The 18,870-nt window shown below is 36.4% G+C and overlaps 1 protein-coding gene across 1 annotated transcript in view; it reads right to left on the bottom strand.

The window, feature by feature from the left end:
- Positions 1-9,273: 9,273 nt before the first annotated feature.
- The window catches only part of CDH2 (cadherin 2), a 236,461-nt gene continuing 226,864 nt past the window's right edge, over positions 9,274-18,870 (bottom strand). Inside the window, exons 16-17 of the mRNA XM_019654571.1 lie at positions 10,423-10,669; positions 9,274-10,304 (exon numbers count right to left, since the gene is read on the bottom strand). Of these exons, the coding sequence (XP_019510116.1) occupies positions 10,463-10,669 (207 nt within the window). The 3' untranslated portion in view covers positions 9,274-10,304; positions 10,423-10,462. The remainder of the gene's footprint in view (positions 10,305-10,422; positions 10,670-18,870) is intronic.

The raw sequence follows: 18,870 nt of genomic DNA, 5'->3' as shown, positions 1-18,870 counted from the left end.
GTGCTCCACAGGTGTTGTGTTTTTCACAATTTGAAGGCAAGACCCCTCCACCAGCAAAACGATTTCTACTCACTTTATTGTGATACTACATTATTATGATGGTCTGGAACCACACCTGAACTATCTCCCAGGTAAGCCTATATCAGAGGACATAATTACATAGATAAATAGGGCTGTTTGAATAACAACAGCTAACTTTTAAGGAGCACTTACTCTGTTCCAGGTCACAGACATTGTCCTCACAAAGGCCCTGTCATGTACCCTTATTTTACAGACAAGGACACCAAGAAACAAAACAAATTATCGAAGGATATGCAACCATTAAAGAGTAGAAGCAGGATCTGAATACGAGAAGACTCATGCCAGGTGTGTCTCCTGGTAAGGTTTAGTTTCTCCTCAAGAGACCTGAGGTTGTTGTAGAGCTCTGGCAGGCCAAAAGGTAGTCTGTTGGAAAAACAAACCAGCTCTGTTGGATAAAAACCAGAATAAAATATTCATCTTTCTTAGTGGAGAAGAATATGAGTTTCTGCTAGTAGACCAAATGTTTCCCCAGAGCCTGGAAATGTTACTTTGATTTCCAAAATTGTTCAGCTTACAACTAGAAAATGAAATGTTTGGTCCAGAGATGCCAGGCAGGTCTCACTGCATGCATGAATGGGAGCGGCTGTTGACAGTGGCCGATAGTGGAAGGATGCTTTGAGCGTCTTTCTAAGCCCTGGGTCAATAGGGCACAGTGCTATCTGCCTGGGACTGGGGAGAGACTGAGGAATAAGAATCCTAGGAATGTGCCCGTCTTGGTACAAGCAGTGAGAGAGAAGGACTTAGTGAATTTAACAAACCATTAAATGAGAAAAGAAAAGAAACTTTCCCTCTCATCCTGGGGTATCTGATTCCCCTTTCTCCTGTATGTATCCTCATTAATGTGCTCAGTGTGTCACTGGATATCTATATTTCCTTGTAAAATATTTATTTTCAAAATTTAGGTTGAAATAACTTAAAATTTAACTTAAGTAAGTTAAAGATATTTGACTGTCTTGACATCCAAAAATAGCAATCACATATGGCGCAACCTAACATATAAATGGAACGTGCAGTAGAGCTCCTTTTTCCCTTTGTTCACTCAGCCCTGTGGTTTTTCACTCAATGCCTGATTAGCCAAGTGAAAGATAAGTGTAAGCTTAGGAGCCAGATAGTTTGGCGTAAAGCTTGGCTCTGCCACTTACTAGCTGAGTGTTAGTGAACAAGCCATGTAACTTCTGCTATGGCTTCTCTATCTAAAGAAACTGGGGAAAATAAAAGCATCCTCACGTACCGTAATACATACTTCATAGACTCAAATGCACTCTGATGTCAGTGCTTTATTGTTACCAAAAGGTGTCAATATAAAGTTTTCACACAGCTACGGCACCATGCCACCAGGCTGGAGCTCACTCAATAATTGTAGGATGCTTCTTGATCTTAGAATTGTTATGCTGTAGGGGAAAGTGTAAGTCTATTAGAAGTGACAAAATAAAATAATTAGCTGTATGGATTAAATGAGCTAATAATATGCCAAGTGAACAGTGTCTTTGCACATAGAAGGAACTCAGTATTATTAAAATCTATTTGTTGTTGAATTTGTATGGGTTTACTTGAACCTAGCAACAGTTTGAGTTCAATATAATCTCTAAGGCCATGCTTTGTCTAAACACAAAAGAAGTCAACTTCGATTTATAATGTTCATATGAGCCTGGAAAGATTGGGCATTGATTCAATTGAATTTTTCCAAAGGTCTCAGAGATCCTAGTGCAGTGATACAAGCTAAGGACTGAAGGTGAAAAAACCCTGGGGCAAAGGAAAGAAGTTTCTTTTAGTTTGTGGTTGTTGGTGACTTTATTGATACTTAAAGATCAAAATGGAGTTAAAACAGGAAGATAAAAAAAATTAAAAATCTAATGAAACAAGAAAAACATTATTAAAATACAGTCTCAGGCAGTCCCCCAAATATAGAAGCCACCATTAACAAGTAAGATTAAAATAAACAAAATTAGGAAATATTCTCATCCAATAGTCATATTTCTCCTCTGACCCCAAATGTTAGGACACTAAATATCTTTACCATACACAATAAAAAATTCTATCAGAAAAAAGCAGCAAACGCTAAAATTTTACTATGCAAACTTTCTCATATAGTAAAACTGAAAAATAAACTATTACTGATAAATGTATATGTGTAAACATACAAGACAAAGGTCGACATTCTTAAACTTGAGGTTACTTATTCAGAGTGTTAGTTGCGGAGAAAATTCAAGAAAAAAAATGACTGTAGAAGCCAAATGACATTCACTCAGTGAATTTGTTGCCGGAGGCTCAAGAGAGGACTCAACCCCGTGCAGCGGTGAATGGGTTCTTGTCTCTGTGCATGAAAGAATCCAAAAGCAAAACAGATGCAGGAAAGCAAAAGCAACTTATTGAAAAAGAAACTATACACTTAAGAGGGAAGTGTGGGCAAACTCAGAATGAGTCGGTTTGAGGAAGTCACAATCAGGGGTTTTTATTCCTTCTGGGTTGGGAATTGTTGACTTCCCATTGACGTGATTCATTCAACTCCTCCCCCTGGGCGGAACCCTCCGTTTCCTGCTTTTTCTTCTTTATTTGGTTCCTCCAAAATTGTCATGGCGTCAGATGCATGCTAGAAGTCATAGTAACCACAAGGCAAATGACATTGTGACATTAACATTAAAGGTCAAGTTTCCTGTCATAGGAATTAGCTCTTGCTGGATGAAACTGGTTCTTATTTTTCTCCAGCTGTAGGTGCTGGATACAGTCACTCCGTTACTTGTGTAACCAGTGAGGCACCTCACGTTGTACTCCGGAGGGGGTGGTTAATTTCCTAGGCTACCTATCCTGCCTCAGATTCAGCATGCATTCCTGAACATATACTTTTAAAACTTATTCTAGAGGTCAACATGTTCAAACTTTTAAAACCTGAATAAATGAACCCAACATATTAAATATATATATTAGTTTAGAGTAATAGTACACCTCCCAAATATCTATCCACCATCATGTTTTTGATTAAGTGTTTCAAGAGATCTGCTCCACCCCTCCCCGCCCCCATTTAAGAGTAGTCACTTAATTGGTATCATAATTCTTATGTGTACTTATGATTTGTAAAAAAAAAAAATTATAGTCAATATATTCTCAAACTTTAAGTTGTGCTTGTAGTCCGCACAACCATTTTTTTGTAGGAAAAATTAAAGAAATCTGAATTCCTTTAAATTTACAAATAATCTCCCCCAAACTTATTTTAGCTGCTGCAGCATCATCTCTTTTTCCTCCCACTTAACTGGCTAACAAACAGAAAAAAATGACGAAATATGAGCTTTTATTAAACTTTACAGATGTACTAATTAATGATCAATGAAAAAGTACATAATATTTATATTAAGAATGAATTTGTTGCATCAAGAAAGAGAAATCGTTTTGCTGCTTTTCCCCTTGAAATGCCTTCTGAAAAGGAGTAAATCAACTGATATTTTTACAGGAAGGAGGTTTTCTTTGTTCTTGTTGTTGAGCCACATGGAAGTAATACAACCATCAGGTATTTTATTTAGTATTTACATCTCATATCAGTCAAAAAAGTGAGTTTAAAATAGTATGAATCTGTTAGGTTTTCCAGTTTTTCCTTTGAATATGAAGACTATACATTTATTCTCCCAATAAGAAAAAAACAATATTGGATTTTAAATAACAACTGTAAAGCTATAAGGTAAAAATGAGAGTTAAAAGAGACCTGACTTATTAATGCCTTTACTGTTTTTACTCCATTAAGGTCAATTCACATGTTGGTGGCCTGGGGATACCCTGAAGAGAGCCGCGTGAACAATCAGTGAGTGTCTCCTCACATGCCCAGGTCACCTCTAGAAATATTTGATAAAAAAAAAAGAAAATGATTTCAGGTTATTGATTGCAAAGACAGTGAACTGCAAAAACCAAATCATCAAAAGACTGATGTTTAGGCCAATCCTCTATTGTAGTGCCTGTTTGAAAATGGAAGTGAAATAAAAATTTTAAACTTACGGTATATGTTGCTTGCAAGCAAGACGTAAAAAGCAAAATTATTCAAAAATCCTTAATAAAGAGATGGACCAAGCTAGATTAGGTAAATGCTAAAAACAAAAAAAGAAGAAAAGGCTGGTATTGCTATATAAATATTAGTATCAGACAAAAGACAATTGAGAACCAAAAGTACTGAAATTTGCCAAGCAAGATATTTCCATTGTTAAAAGCTACAAATCGAAACTAGAGGATAGAACAGTTATAAGCAAGTAGTAACATGAACTAGAAATCCACAGATCTAAAATGCTAGTGGGAAATATTAGTAAACCTCTTAGAAACTGATCCATCAAAAATAAGATCAGGGGTCGGCTGAGTGGCTCAGTTGGTTAAGAGCACAAGCTCTGAGCAACAGGGTTGCCGGTTCTATTCCCACATGGGCCAGTGAGCTGCATCAGAGCTGAGCTGCCACTGAGTTGCCAACAGGTGGCAGGATGGCTCAGCTGGGAGAGCATGTGCACCTAACAACAAGGTTGCCGGTTCAACTCGCACATGCACGGGATGGTGGGCTAAGCCCATCCACAACTAAGATTGAACATGGCACCGTGAGCTGCCGACAGGCAGCCAGATGGCGATTGGACTTGGAGCTGAGCTAGCTGCACCCTCCACAACTAAGATTGAAAGACAACAACTCGGCTGTTCCCCTTCCCCAATTCCCCAGCACTGTTCCCCTTCCCCAATTCCCCAATAAAATCTTTCAAAAAAAATAAGGAAAATAGTAGGTATTTGAAAAACAAAGTAAGAGGTTTAGAAAAACGTGAACCATATAATCAAGTGAATAAATATGCTAGGTCAATAAATAAAAAAGCTACTTCTTTTGACAGAACAGTAGCTCTGCTGAAGAAAAAGGAAAAGAGTAAAAGCAAAAGAGAAAACAAGGTATGATACAGATTTTTAAAATACTGTATGCAACTTTCTATGAGTACATTTTTTAAAAGCTAGATCAAATAGCCAGGTTTTCAAGAAGATGTAAATTATGAAAGTTGGTCAAAAGAAACATAATGGCTGAATACACTAATTCCTACTGGGGAAAACGTATCTCTACAATATAGAAGAATTATAACAAATTTCTATGAATAGATAATCCCAGTTTATAGAAACGATTCCAAAGCACACAAAAAACAAGTCTTCTTAATTCTTTATTTGAGGCCAGCATAAATCTCAGACTAAAATTGAACAAGAATAGTGAAAAATGGAAAAGCACATGAAAATCACATATAATTTTAAATTCCTAGGTAAAATTGCAGTAAATTAAATACATCAGCCCATTAAAAGAATAACATTATGACCAGTACTGTTTATTACAAAAATTGTTTTATTCAATATTAGCAAATCTAATGGTGTAATTCATTATATTAATGGGTTAATATATTATCATCTCTACAGATGAATGAAATGCATTTTATAAAATGCAATGTGTATATTCATCAAATCTCAAAGTAAAAACTAGATATACCATGAAATATATTTATACCTACAGTAAATGTTATATATAATGGTGAAATATACAAAACCTTTCTACGATGGCCAGAAACAATAAAATGCTTATGATCAACATTACTACTAACTATGCAGGAAATAAACTAAGTAGTAATCTTGGAAAGCAGAAAAAAACCTTGTCAACATTTGCAGTCATAATTATGACTCAGGAAAATCCAAGAGAATTACCAAAAAGCTACATGAACAAATATAAGTAAAATAATACAGTTTGAAAGAAAATAAATACATCAATAAAAAAATTCAAAATCTTCTATGAAAAGTAGACCCCACTCATACTAGCAGTGAAAATTATAAAATAGTGTAATAAAGAGATGTTCACTGAAACTCAATGAAAGTGTATATATGATCTGAATAGAAGGATATTATAGTGCTGAGTGAGATAATAGATGAAACTATTAACTTTTCACAACTTAAGAAAATATCCAATAAAATTTGTTATGGAACTTGACAAAATGTTTCTAAAATTTATGCGCAAAAGAAAATGTAGAAAATATATAGAAAATTTTGATTAGAAGAAAAGAACGGTGTGGGGAATGGCTTGTCAGACCGATATTCTAGTATAACATTCTAGCATTGTGCAGAAATTAAATAAAAAATCAATGGAACAGAATAAATGATCTAGAAACAAACATGTTTTTATATGGAAATTGTGTATATGATAAAGGTGGCATTTCACATGATCAGGTTGGAGTTTTTAACAAGTGGTGTTTGGAAAATAGACCATGTATCTAGAAATTTTTATAGAAGTTAGATTTCTACCTCATACAAAGTAATTTCCAGGTGAATTAAGGAGCTAAATAAATGCAAAATAAGAACAGAAAACAATATGGGATAATAATTTTATAATTTGGAGGTGGGAAGTCTTTCTCATAAATCTGGAGTTGAAAATACTGGCAAAGTAAACCACATAAAACAAAAATTTCAGTAAGACAAAGACACCACGAATAAATTTACAAGATTAGCAAAAGATCAGGAAAAAATGCATATAATGAGTTCTTACCAGTTAATTGGAAAAGCCAAGTAATTCAATAGGGAAATTAAAATAGACAAGTCAAAGAAACACAAATGGCTAATAGACATAAGAAAAAAAATCACCAATCCATCTCATTAGCATTCAGGAAAGTCCTAATTAGCATGAGGTATCTTTTGTTGTTCATCATATTGGCAAAACATTTAAACATGTACTGCCCAAGATTGTTGAAGATGAAGGTCTATAGATTTTTGTATACAATGGTGGTGAAACTGTCAATTGGTATAGTCTTTAATTAGGGCAATTTGGCCATGTCTCATTAAAATTTAAAATGCACATACATTTATCATGGAAAATAACCCATTTCACAGAGATTCTAGCACTCTGTATACATGTTTTTTATTGGCAGTGCTGCAGAGGAGATCCAAATCACTAGGAACAACCTAGGAAAACCATGTTTCTGGATGGGGTCCATAAAGCACATTCATAAATATAGTTTTCAAGGTTTTATTACATCAAATGGTTACAACCATTTTACACAGTACTTGAAACTAGTACTGTGGCCTGACTCAAATGCTAACTTCCAAAAAATAAAGAATAAGGCGTAGGCTAGATTGTCTTACATTTTGTGGGTACTATCTTGAGCTGCCTAAAATCCTTTTGCCAGAGGAGGAAGTTGCTGGGTGTTGGAAAGCCTCATCTTCTTTTAGCTAAAAGGCACTTTGAGAAGTATGTTAAAACATTTATAGTTTCAGCTCGATTTAGTTAACTTATGTCCACGTTCTTTAATCCAGAAAGCCCATCTCCAACCATCACATTTAGACAAATACTCGCATGCAAAGAAAAGACATGACTGATAACTAGCATTGTTTAAAGTAGTCAAAAAAATTGGAAGCAACAAACTACTTAGAAAATGGTTAAATTACCTATATGTCCATATTAAGGAATGCTACATAGCAATTAAAAAGAATTATATACACACAGACACACACACTCGCACACATACACAATAATATGGAAAAATTTCCAAGACACATGCTTAGTAAAAAAGGCAACTTACAGAAAATATTGGGTTGTTGGAAAAGTAATGACTTTTTTTGTTGTTTTTCATTGCAAAAATTCGTCATGACTTTTCCGACAATCCCACTTTTATGAAAACAAAATGAAATCTTTATAGAAATGTGGTGTGTGTAAAAATGCTTATTGGAAAATACTAGAAATTACACAAACAGCTATCAGAAATTCCTCCTAGAGCACGCATGGGCTTCCACTTTTTATTAGTTCCCTGTTTTTTGTTTTTTTTTTAAAGTGCTTTCACAAAAGAAATAGTCATGTATTAATTTCTCAAAAAAGGTAAGTTTTGAAAATATTAATGTTTACATTTACTGATTGTGTATATATAGGATGCTTATTTTAATGCTTAACATTTATATATACCAGTATGTATTAGATATAGTCTGTTACTGTATATCAACCATAAGGAAATAATTGCAAGTGTTTGTTTACCTATATGGTATAAGTTTTAAATGTTGCAATGCTTTGAATTTAAAAAGATAGTTCAGTTTTCATTTGGATATACAGCAACATAGAGGTGCAGTCTAAGAATTCATTTTAGAAAAGACTATTCCAATTAGCAATTTAGTAAGTTTCATTATGGAAAGTCCCAGAGGCAAGCTCTGGCATTTAATTATTAGAAAAATAACACAACAGTGCTGCTCACAGAGTGAATCGATAAAAAACTAAATTTTCCTAATATAAAATAATCTTTACATTAAGCAAAAACACATGGAGCTAATTAGAGGAGGTATATTGTATAAATGTTTTTGAAACTGTACAGTATAAGAATATATGGTGTGATAATGATTGTGAAGCAAAGAGAAAAAGTCAGTGAGAATTCCTTCAGGTCTTTTAAAATTCACTTGTGAATCATAGTAAGACATGAATAATTTCACAAAATTTAGTAAGATTGTTTCCCTTTTCTGTCCTCTATGACTACCTATCTCAGGCTAATGCTATATTGTATATTTAAGTGTTATCACCATGCACACACATGAGATGATGGATGTATTAATTAACTTGATTGTGGAAATCATTTCATAATGTATACATACATCAAATCATCACATTGGTCACCTTAAATATCTACAATTTTATTGATCAATTATACTTCAATAAAGCTGGGAAAAATGGTCAAATCAATGAATGGAAGTCAGTCAAACCCAAGTATATATTTCACAAAGTACATAAAATAATGGCTTCAACAAATTGCCTGAGAAGACCAGGTGTCCACTGTACATTCCTGGGCCAGTCCTGTAACTTTTTACTGAGGTATTCCTTTTGCTGGTGTGCTAAGGGAAAAGCTCCCGTTAGAGTCAGTATAACCATAAGCTCGAGCAGAAAAGAAGTAAAACATAAATTATATTAAGAATCACATGAAGTTCACTTAAGTAAGGATGTGATTTGTATACCACGATCAGTATAGTCTATTTCTGTCATTTGATGTTTTCCTTCTATGAGAATGAGAAGATCCACCATGATTCTCTCTGTTGCTCACTGGACATAGCTGCCATGCTAAGGTCTCAATGGTGAATAGTACAAGAACAAATACACATTTTTGTACTGTTGTTTTCAATGAAACTCCAGTACTTGGGATTTTTGCAACATTCAAAGCAGCTCAAGTAGAAAAAAAAAGTTCAAACCAGTCACCAGATCCAAAATTAGCATTTTATTCAGAACGCTGGGGTCAGAGGTGTATCATTTATATTCTGGTACACAATACAGAGGCAAAGCTGTTGTCAGAACTCTCTCCAGTTTAAAAGCTTTTTTTTTTTTCTTCATTTTTTTTTTAAAAACACACACTTGGTAATGCCACCAGTGTCAGGCTACCCCTTTTCTTTTCTTTCCTTTTTTTTTTTTTTGGTACAAATTATGTAAAACATTTGTGCTAAGAACTTTTCTCCCTCCCCAAACAAAAAAAATAAAATAAAAAATAAAAAAAATTAAAAAATTAAAAATTGAGTATTCTAACTACAGCTCAACAATTGAATCAAATGTCACTTTGTAAATACTTTATCCATAACGAAAGATATAAACATGCAAAAAACCTGAATCCATTGTCCAAATAATACATACACATGTTTTGAAGTTTCTTCACTTCTCCATAGACTATGCCAATAAAACATTATGTACACATACCATTTTTACAGTGAAGTGGAAAAAATACAGTAAATAAAAAAGTGTACATGGATTAAGACCAAATGTGTCTAACATTCTAGTTTATGAAAAAATTCAAATTTTGCTACAAATCGGTGGTATGAAAACTCCCTTTATTTGCAACCAGCTGCGTAAGTTTTAAGATTTTAGTGAAAAAAAAAAAATCTAAAGTCTAAAGCTAGAAATAATGTACATTTTCCAATCTCATGGTCTCATCCCCCAAGATAATAAAATTGCTCCATGAGTTTTTGTTTGTTTGTTGAATTCTGTATTTTAATAAAAGCTAATGCCATGTAACAAAAGCGTGTTGAAGCATATCATGTTTTAACTTACTGCTCCCGCCACAAAATATTTTGTCTTTTACTTATCATTTCAGAAATCAGTACCATTAAAGCCTTAAACATAAAACTAATTCCAATCTGAAAAAGGTACAAAAAGGCACATAACATCCCAGTGCTTCTGTACTGTAAAATTCAAGTGTAACTGAGCTCAGTGTTTTTCCAAACAGTATTGGATCACTGATATTCCCGCTGAGCCCAAATTGGTTTGCAGCCTATGCCCAAGCCTCCAGCAAGCACTGTGCTAGTAGACTACAAAGTTAAAGCCTAGCTTCTGAATGCTTTTTGGGAATATCAGTTGAAATTGTTTGTACTTGTCCAAAAACCGAGTTCACCCTGAAGTTCAGTCATCACCTCCACCATACATGTCAGCGAGTTTCTTGAAGCGTGGCCCCCAGTCGTTCAGGTAGTCATAGTCCTGCTCGCCACCGCTACTTGAGGAATTAAGGGAGCTCAAGGACCCAGCGGTGGAGCCACTGCCTTCGTAGTCAAAGACTAAGAGGGAGTCATATGGTGGAGCTGTGGGGTCGTTGTCAGCAGCTTTAAGGCCCTACGGTTTGGAAAGACAAAGAAAGAACAAAGAGAGGGTTACAATGGGCAAATCCACAGGCAGATCCTAGTGGTCCCATGGCATCAAACACTGATTTGTAAGTTTATACCTACAGACCACAACATTTTCAACCCATGGAAATTGGGTTTATTATCACAATTCAAAGTTAGACAAAAACCAACTTATGTCTTTCTTCTGCCAAAAAAGACCCCCACAATGTCTAGCTCAGTAAGGTCCAGACATGCAACGGGAGGTGGTTGGAGAATGTGTTTAGCAGATGACAAACATGAATGGCCAACATCTTGAAACTGAGAAGGGAGAATCTTCAAGTCTGATAATGCATCTGTATAATAGTGAATCGGGCAAGACCGGTTTTGAGTGGGTAACTACTGGTGAAATAAGTTGCGTGAGATAATATAGAAGGCTATGAAATCGTGTGACATGCGGACCCTAATTTATCCAGGGTGAGAGTCAAAGGATTCTGACAATCAACAGCTTGAACAAAAATTATATGCAAGGCAGAGAGGCATGCATGAGTATCCTATGGTTCTGTCACTCTACAAACTTACAATCTAGCATAACAGGCATGACCATAGTATGAAATAAATGATAAAAGTCTAGGCAAACAATTTCAGGATGCTGAAAAAAGAAATTCAGACTAGCACTGAGATCTAGGAGTTCAAGGAGGAAGTGGCATTGTAGTTGACCTAAATTTGGAAGGATATCAAAGGAAGAATGAAGACAAGGCCAGGTGTGATTACAACACGAGGAAAGTTACTCATTAAATATCTTATGTTCTTAACAAAACACAGCGTGTGAAAATAATTTATAAATTGTGATTAGGTATTATTTTTTAAGAATACAGTGACTTCTACTTCCCACAGGCCCTAGAAAAGAGATGCTCTAATATCTATACTTAGTATAGATATTAGAAGAGGGGAGAAAATTCTGACAATCTAACATAATGTGTGTGTGTGTGTGTGTGTGTGTTTATGTGTATATATATTTTTTTAAATAAAAACCAATGAAATTATCTATAAACTTAAATTTTGTAAAAAGATGCATTTTAGTATATAATTCATATATCTGCAGTTAATTCATAATTATGCTCTACAAAGCTACTAAATGCTGGTGGGCTTATGGTGGTCTCACTTATTCAAGATATCATGGACTGTCCTACTTTAGATCAATCCTTCCAATTCACATATATTTTGTGAGGACATATATGTGATTTTTACTTTTTTAATCGGTATGTGCTCATCTGTTATTCTTTCAAGTTTACAGAGGGGAAAGGGAAAAAGAGCATAAAAATTATGGTTAATGTCATTATTTACAGTGGTGAAGAGTTTAGACCCTGGGTTGATACCTCTGCTCAACACGGTATTAGCTGTGAGACCTCAGCTAAATTAGAAAGTTTCTTTTTCTCATTTGCAACTGTAATAACATTAAGATCATTTTGAAGACAAAATGGAATAAAGGGACCCAAGGTCTCACCATTGTTAAAGCTCAATGAATATCAGTTAAAAAAACAAAACAAAAAAACAACCTTTTAAGTTTAGAGAAAAATTTCCTGCTTTGAGATTTGAAAAGAAAAATGTGAAGACATAATTTAAGAAACAAAATGGCAAGTACTTGACGTCAATCAAAAACAAGAGAGAAAAGTACATACAACCAGTTTCCCCATCCCCAAATCTGTCTTAACAACAATCCTAACCATGTAATTAAACACCACTTTTCCTCACATCAGGTTATATTGCTTATAACACAAAAATGCCTGTGAAAATAAAATAAAGCAAGTCTTCAGCAAACTACTTCAATATATAAAAACTGATTTTAGATACGATTTTCTTTATCGTATTTATAGAATAAACTACAGGGTAATTCTGTTGAGACTGAGGACCACAAACTACCATTTCTCAAAATTTGTAATTCCTTTCTGTGGTGGATTGTGTTACTGCCCTCTCCTCTGATTCACTCTCCTTTGCTTGTAGCAGGATCACATGCCCACACTACCACAAGCCGAGTTTACTTCCCCAGCCCGCCATCAGGCATGGCTATGGGACCAGCATCGGCCAATGAAATGTAGGCAGCAGTGTAGAGCAGTCTTTGACATGTCTAACATATTTCCACCAGATCCCAGTCCTTTCCCCACTGGCCAGGAGAACGGCCTTCCCAGAGGGGAGTTTTTCTTCTGCCTGGATCCTGAAATACAGAAGACCTCAGGAACCAAGCAGGCCTACAGGTAACACAACCTGAGAAAGTAACAGGCCTTTGTTATTGTTAAGCCAACAACACTTTGGCGTTGTTCGTTAGTAAAAGCCAAAGAGACAGCTTTATTCATTTAATTTGCACTTATTTATTCAATTCAAGACGTATTTGTTGAGTATCTCTAGTGTACTGTATTCCACTTAGGGCGGGGACACAGCTATTGATAAGCTAGGCTCCATGCCTGCCCTCCTGGAGTTTATAGTCGCATGTCAGCATGTACGCCACTTTCCTTTTCCCTGCAAAATCTAGCAACGGCAAATGTAGTCAATCAGTGATTGCTTTAGTTCAACACTGTCCAACTTGGGTCCACACAAGAACTGGACCCAAGAAAGATCTGAAGAAAATCAGGAAAAATCAAGAAAATTCCTGGGAAGTGAAATAGGCCTCTGAAGACAAACATGTTTTCACTATGACCTTAGGTAGAGCTGCTTTATAATACAGACAATGGAGGCTATGGCCAAGGTCACTGGGTTCAGGTCACCTGCTTTATCACAACTCAAATTCCAAGTGGAAATACATGCAGAGTCCTGTCCAACCCTTCAGGTGTCAGCACCAAACTGGAAATATGGAAGGTCTGAGACTAAAATTAGCTCTCAAGAGTCAATGTCAGCGCATCAAGTGTGTCTGGATTCAGTGGACAGAAAAAAGCAATGGCCTATGTTTACTGTGACTTAGGAATAAACACTAGAAACTGGTCTTCATGGTGTGTTAAAGGACCAGAGCCTCTTCATCAAGTATTCTCAGCCGCCTAATGCAGTGCCTTAAAACAAATATAACACTGTGGATAATCTACTCCCATTCTTATTACTCAGATTCTCAAAAATATTTGTTTCTTTAAAAAAAAAGGTGTTACCTTCTGCTTTAGATTTCTGATCATCTTGGTAGTTACTGAATTTATGTTTTATTTTTCTTAAAAAAGGTTAAGGCCATAAAGTCCATTAGAGATCCCTGTGCTATCTTAGAGCATCACACACTCTCACAGGTTCTAATAATTACAAAAGGGCAATAAACCACTGAACTTTTCAAGAATTCTTAGGCAAGTAATCTTTCTAGGCTGTAGTACTTTAGGTCCCTTCCACTTGGATAGCACTGATTTTTATCTGAGAATAAAATAGGACTCTTTTGTATAAAGCGTTATATAAATTCTGGGTGCTATATTGGTAATTCTAAAAAGATCCCAGTCAGGTCCTGAGAAGCTGACCGCGACAGACATGCCACCAGAGTGAAATCCAGGGCCACAGAACCATCAGGTACACACTTATGGACTCCTTTATTCTTAGGTGTGGACGCCTTTTCACATGATGTGTAACATACTGTTGCCAAATTTACAAACTGCCTGCATGTGTTCTCTCTCCCCACCAAAGCTCGACTAAATCTAGAGGAGTATGTGCTTGTTTCACCTTCCCCGGAGAGACAGATCTTGAACGCTGGATAAATCTGAACTATTTTCTGTAGTTTGAGGTGCCTCTGTAAAATGAAAGAGCTGTGGCTCTGGCTGGATTCTTGCTGGGCTTGTATTTATAGACTTCTGATCCTATGCTTTATGGGTGCAGACACGCTTTTATAGGGACTATAAAAGCCCACATTCTTTAGTGAAGGAACCCATGAGGGATGTAAGAGGAAAAAAGGGCCTATTGATTCCCTTACATTGTCCTCTATCGTGTCTCAAAGCCACTGCCTTAGTTCAGGTCCTCATTATGTCCTCCCCGGACCACAGCCAAAGCCTCTCTAACTGGTCTCCTGCCCTCAGGACCATTCCTGCTTCTTTCCTACAAACTACTATTGGTTTCTCTCTCACACACATTGTTTAATGTCATTCCCCCAAGTAAAACCCTCTGATTGCTCTCGGTCACTTATAGCAGTATCGCCCAAATAGAGGAGGAGTTCGGGGGGCGGGGGGGGGGCGGGGTATGGAAGATGATTTTTAATTGGTGCACGAGCACTTTAAAACAATTCCCTTTCTTAAAATTAAGTTAAAAGTTGATTAAAAGTTTAAGTAAATAATAGACGAAGTTTGTAGGCAGGGAAAAATCTAGAAGGTGTTACTCAAATACCTGATGTTTGGGCAACCCACAGGATAAAGTCAAAAGTCTTTAGAGGAGCATCAGTAAACTAGACTGTTCCCCACGTTTCCTGTTCCAGCTATTCTCAACTTCAGTGACGACAGCTCATTTATTCACCGAAATGCCTCAAACCTAAAAATGTCATGTGATTACGGACCGCCATGTTATGGGCGTATCTCCTGCTGGCTGAAACGTGATTCCCTTTGTTTGAAAAGTCCCTCTCATATTTTTCCATCTGATTAATATCCATCCATCTTTTAAAGCCTATTAAAAATGTCACTTGTGCTGCATGGATTTTTTTCCCCTCAGCCATGACTAGGAGTAATTCCTGTGGTCTTTTTGGCCTTTTTTTTGCCATGGTTTGGTTACACTAGATTGCAATCCCTTTCAGCAGAAGTTATTCGTATGAATATTCTGTGGTGTCAACACAGTGCTTGACATCCAACAAGCATTCTACAAGGTAACTTTGTACTGCTGTCCCGGGCTTAGTATTTTTTTACCTCAGCATCTTGTCCATATTTATATTTACTCCTTTCAGAAACAGGTAGGATCTAGGTTTAAAACAGGTGTGGACATAAAAGTATAACATGTTTACATTACAGTGGAATCCTGTGACTTGTCAACATCAACATTACTAAGTCCCTTTCTGGGAATTTCACTTTATTTAAAGCAATTTTTTTGGGGGGGTCAAATTGGGGGTGGGGAGAAGGAAAGATTTTGTTTTATTTACAACTAGAGGACAGTAGAAAGTTTTTACTCCTGAAAGGTAACTCGTAATAATAATGAATATGATACTGATAATAATTAAGAGGTTTTACTATGTGACAGGCATGTTATCAAGCACTTTAACAGGGTTATCTCATTTAGTCCTCACTGCAATCTTAAAAGGAAGTTCTATTATTATCTTCATTTTATAAATAAGAAAACTGGAAATCCAACAAGTTAAATCCATCTTGACCTTGTACAAAGTTAAGAGCTGTTAGGTGAGGCTACCAGATTTGAACCCAAACGCCCAATTCCTAATAAGAGGGGATGGAGATATTTTAAAGAAGGCAAATCGAATTTAATTAATGGGAGAAAAAGGCAAAAGTTTGAAATTTAATAGTTTCAAGTAAGTTATTCAAGAAGCGCCTTCCGTAAGTTTTTAAATGATATTAATCAAAAGCCAACCTTTTAACAGAAGTATGTCCTTGGTTTTTATACTTCTGAGGTAAAGAAATATGTAGGATTAGTAAAGTTATTAAAGGTATGCTAATATCTACTGTCAAGCTGAGATTAAATAACTTTGTTTCAACTTATCACCCTCTGAAGGTCATGTTCAAAAACTTCAAAATAGAGTGAAATTCTCAAGCTGAAATTCAAAAATGTGTGTGATTTGTTGTACTTTACCTACCATACTGGAAATGTTATCATTTTTGAGATATGCGGCAAAATTCATTTATTATTTAAATAAAAAAACTAGAAAATGTTCTCATGAGCTCACCTATTCCTTACAGCTATAAAAAACACTCCAATTATAATCTCCACTGTATTATTCTTACTTTGGAACATTTGGTACCATGTTAAATTAAATAAGACCTGGAAATAAAGAAATCTGTTTGCATTTTAAATGTATCTATAAAATGTGCTCCAGTTCTTTCTAGGTACCTTCAATTGTTGTAAAACTTCACATGTATTTACTGTTATCTGTCCAGCTATGGAAAGATACTGACCAAGTCTTAACGGGTCTCTTAGGTGGAAGAACTCTGTGGTGTGTCTGAATGTTATTTCTGACTTAGGCTTTTGGACAGTTTCAGCTCTCTGCATTTTCCCACAGAACTGACCATCACATCCCTGGGCCTTCTTTTTATTTGTTTTCTGTGACACTTTAACCTCCCTTGACTTTCTTCCTGTATCAAATGTAGGGCATTCCTGGGTATAGACGTTTGGTCCCCCTTCTCTTGTACATTTCTCTATTTTATAATCACATTCAATGTCATAGGTTCAATAGCCAATTGAGGAATGATTTCCAACTGAGATCTTTTTATCCATCCATGTACTCACCAAACCAATGTGTCCCACACTGTCCCCCAGGGACACACACCTCTTCCCCTGAACTATTGGAGGGCTCGGGATGGGGGGCAGAAGGGAACATTGGGGTAGGAGTTCTGAAGGGAGTTGAGTCTTGGGTAAGTTGGGAGGCCACTGGGTGGTGCCTGACCTATACTCTGTGTACCTGACCCTTCATGGTTTGGTAAAGACTTAATGAAAGAACTAACATCTAGAAAAAGAGTGTGGGGCATTCCCTACAGAAAGAACAGCAAGGGAACAGACACTGACATGGAAGCTGAGTTTGGGAACTACAAGTACAGGTCTCTGCTGTAGATCTGTAAGATGCAGGTTGGGGAAGGGCCTGAGATGAAACTGGAAAGCCACGTACCAGATCCAATGAGCCTCCTACACCTGGCAAAGTAAGGCTACAGGTATCAGAATGTCTGCCTGGTACAAAGACCATGCTAGCAGCCAAGTAGGCAGCACGCACAAACAGAATGTAGGTCTAATTTGTTTTCTTATCTAGGTATCATTCAGCAGTTACTTACACACAGTAGGTATTCAATAGTTGTTTGCTGAATGAATGATTCTAAATTAAGCTCAATATGATTTCACAATGAGCCATTTTTAACAAATGCAGGCAATCTTCAAATTGTGAGTTGATTATATTCTAGAAGTTAATCTGCAAGTCAGTTGTCTGGCACAAAGTTTTTCATGTAAATATTGACATGTGTTTGCTATGGTCTCGAGGCACTTTTTAGGCTCTGTACTTGGGCACTGTTTTTAGGGAAAAGAAATGCCAAATGGAAATTCCTACTGTAACTCTTTCTTCTGTGGCATTAGAAAGGCTGAGTCACTGAACCTTATTAACTAGATTGTTTCTTTACCTACTGAAGAAAATCCAATCCCAGTAAAAAAAAAGAATGAACACACACATAGACACAAACACATACATACAAACAAACACATAAAACACAGCTCAGATATCCTCATTTTCTGAGTGTAATCAGCACCAGTAGAGTGATAGGCCCTAGACTTGGGCCCCAGTGAATCCTGATAAATTGCACATGAGGTGGTGCTCACAGCTGCCTGCCCCACACACCTGCCACAGTACTTGGTTCCTTAAAACAACAAATCCTAAGGCAACATACTAGATGCTTAGGTTACATAAAAATGAACAAGAGATGGTTCCCATCCTGAAGGGAATGCACATGCTCCTGTGGGAAAGAGACATATTGACAGTTACACCCCAGTCGTGGAGGTTATGACAGAAGGGACTTCTGGGACCCTGCCCAGGAGTACCAAAGAAGGCTGCACAGAGAAGGGGCTGTCCGAACGGAGTCTGAGGACTCAGTGGGTGTCTCACTGATGGTCAAGAAGGTAGGGCTTTGCAGTTACCTTATAGTAAAAACTGTGATGCTTTTGAGGATCTATAAACAGTTCAGTGGGGCTGCCGCCCAAAGGGAATGTGGGGGGAAGAGGGCAGGAATCAGATTATACAGCCTTGTAAGGGCCACGTAGTGCTTGAAGTTTATCAACGAGATTGCAGCGTGTTATGGATGGGATGGACTCCCATGGGATCCTGCAACTTCAGGGACAGGCAGAAACAGTCAGTTAAGTATTTGTGGAATTATGCTGAAATTAGAATTCTTGCTTTTAAAAAGTTCAGTTCCTACACCTATGTTCAGAAGATTCACTACATCTTGAAACCTGACAACTACAAGAGTAATCAAACACTTTCCCATGATGACAAAAACCAAATTACAAGTAAAATCATCAGGCACTCTTACATATTCAAAAACATCTAGTCATATATAAAAATTCCTGCAAATTCCCTTA

The sequence above is a fragment of the Hipposideros armiger genome, unplaced genomic scaffold (genome assembly GCF_001890085.2).
Source record: "Hipposideros armiger isolate ML-2016 unplaced genomic scaffold, ASM189008v1 scaffold_225, whole genome shotgun sequence".
NCBI classification, from domain to species: Eukaryota; Metazoa; Chordata; class Mammalia; order Chiroptera; family Hipposideridae; genus Hipposideros; species Hipposideros armiger.
Note: the sequence above shows the minus strand (reverse complement) of the source record. Positions and strands in the feature narration are given on the sequence as shown.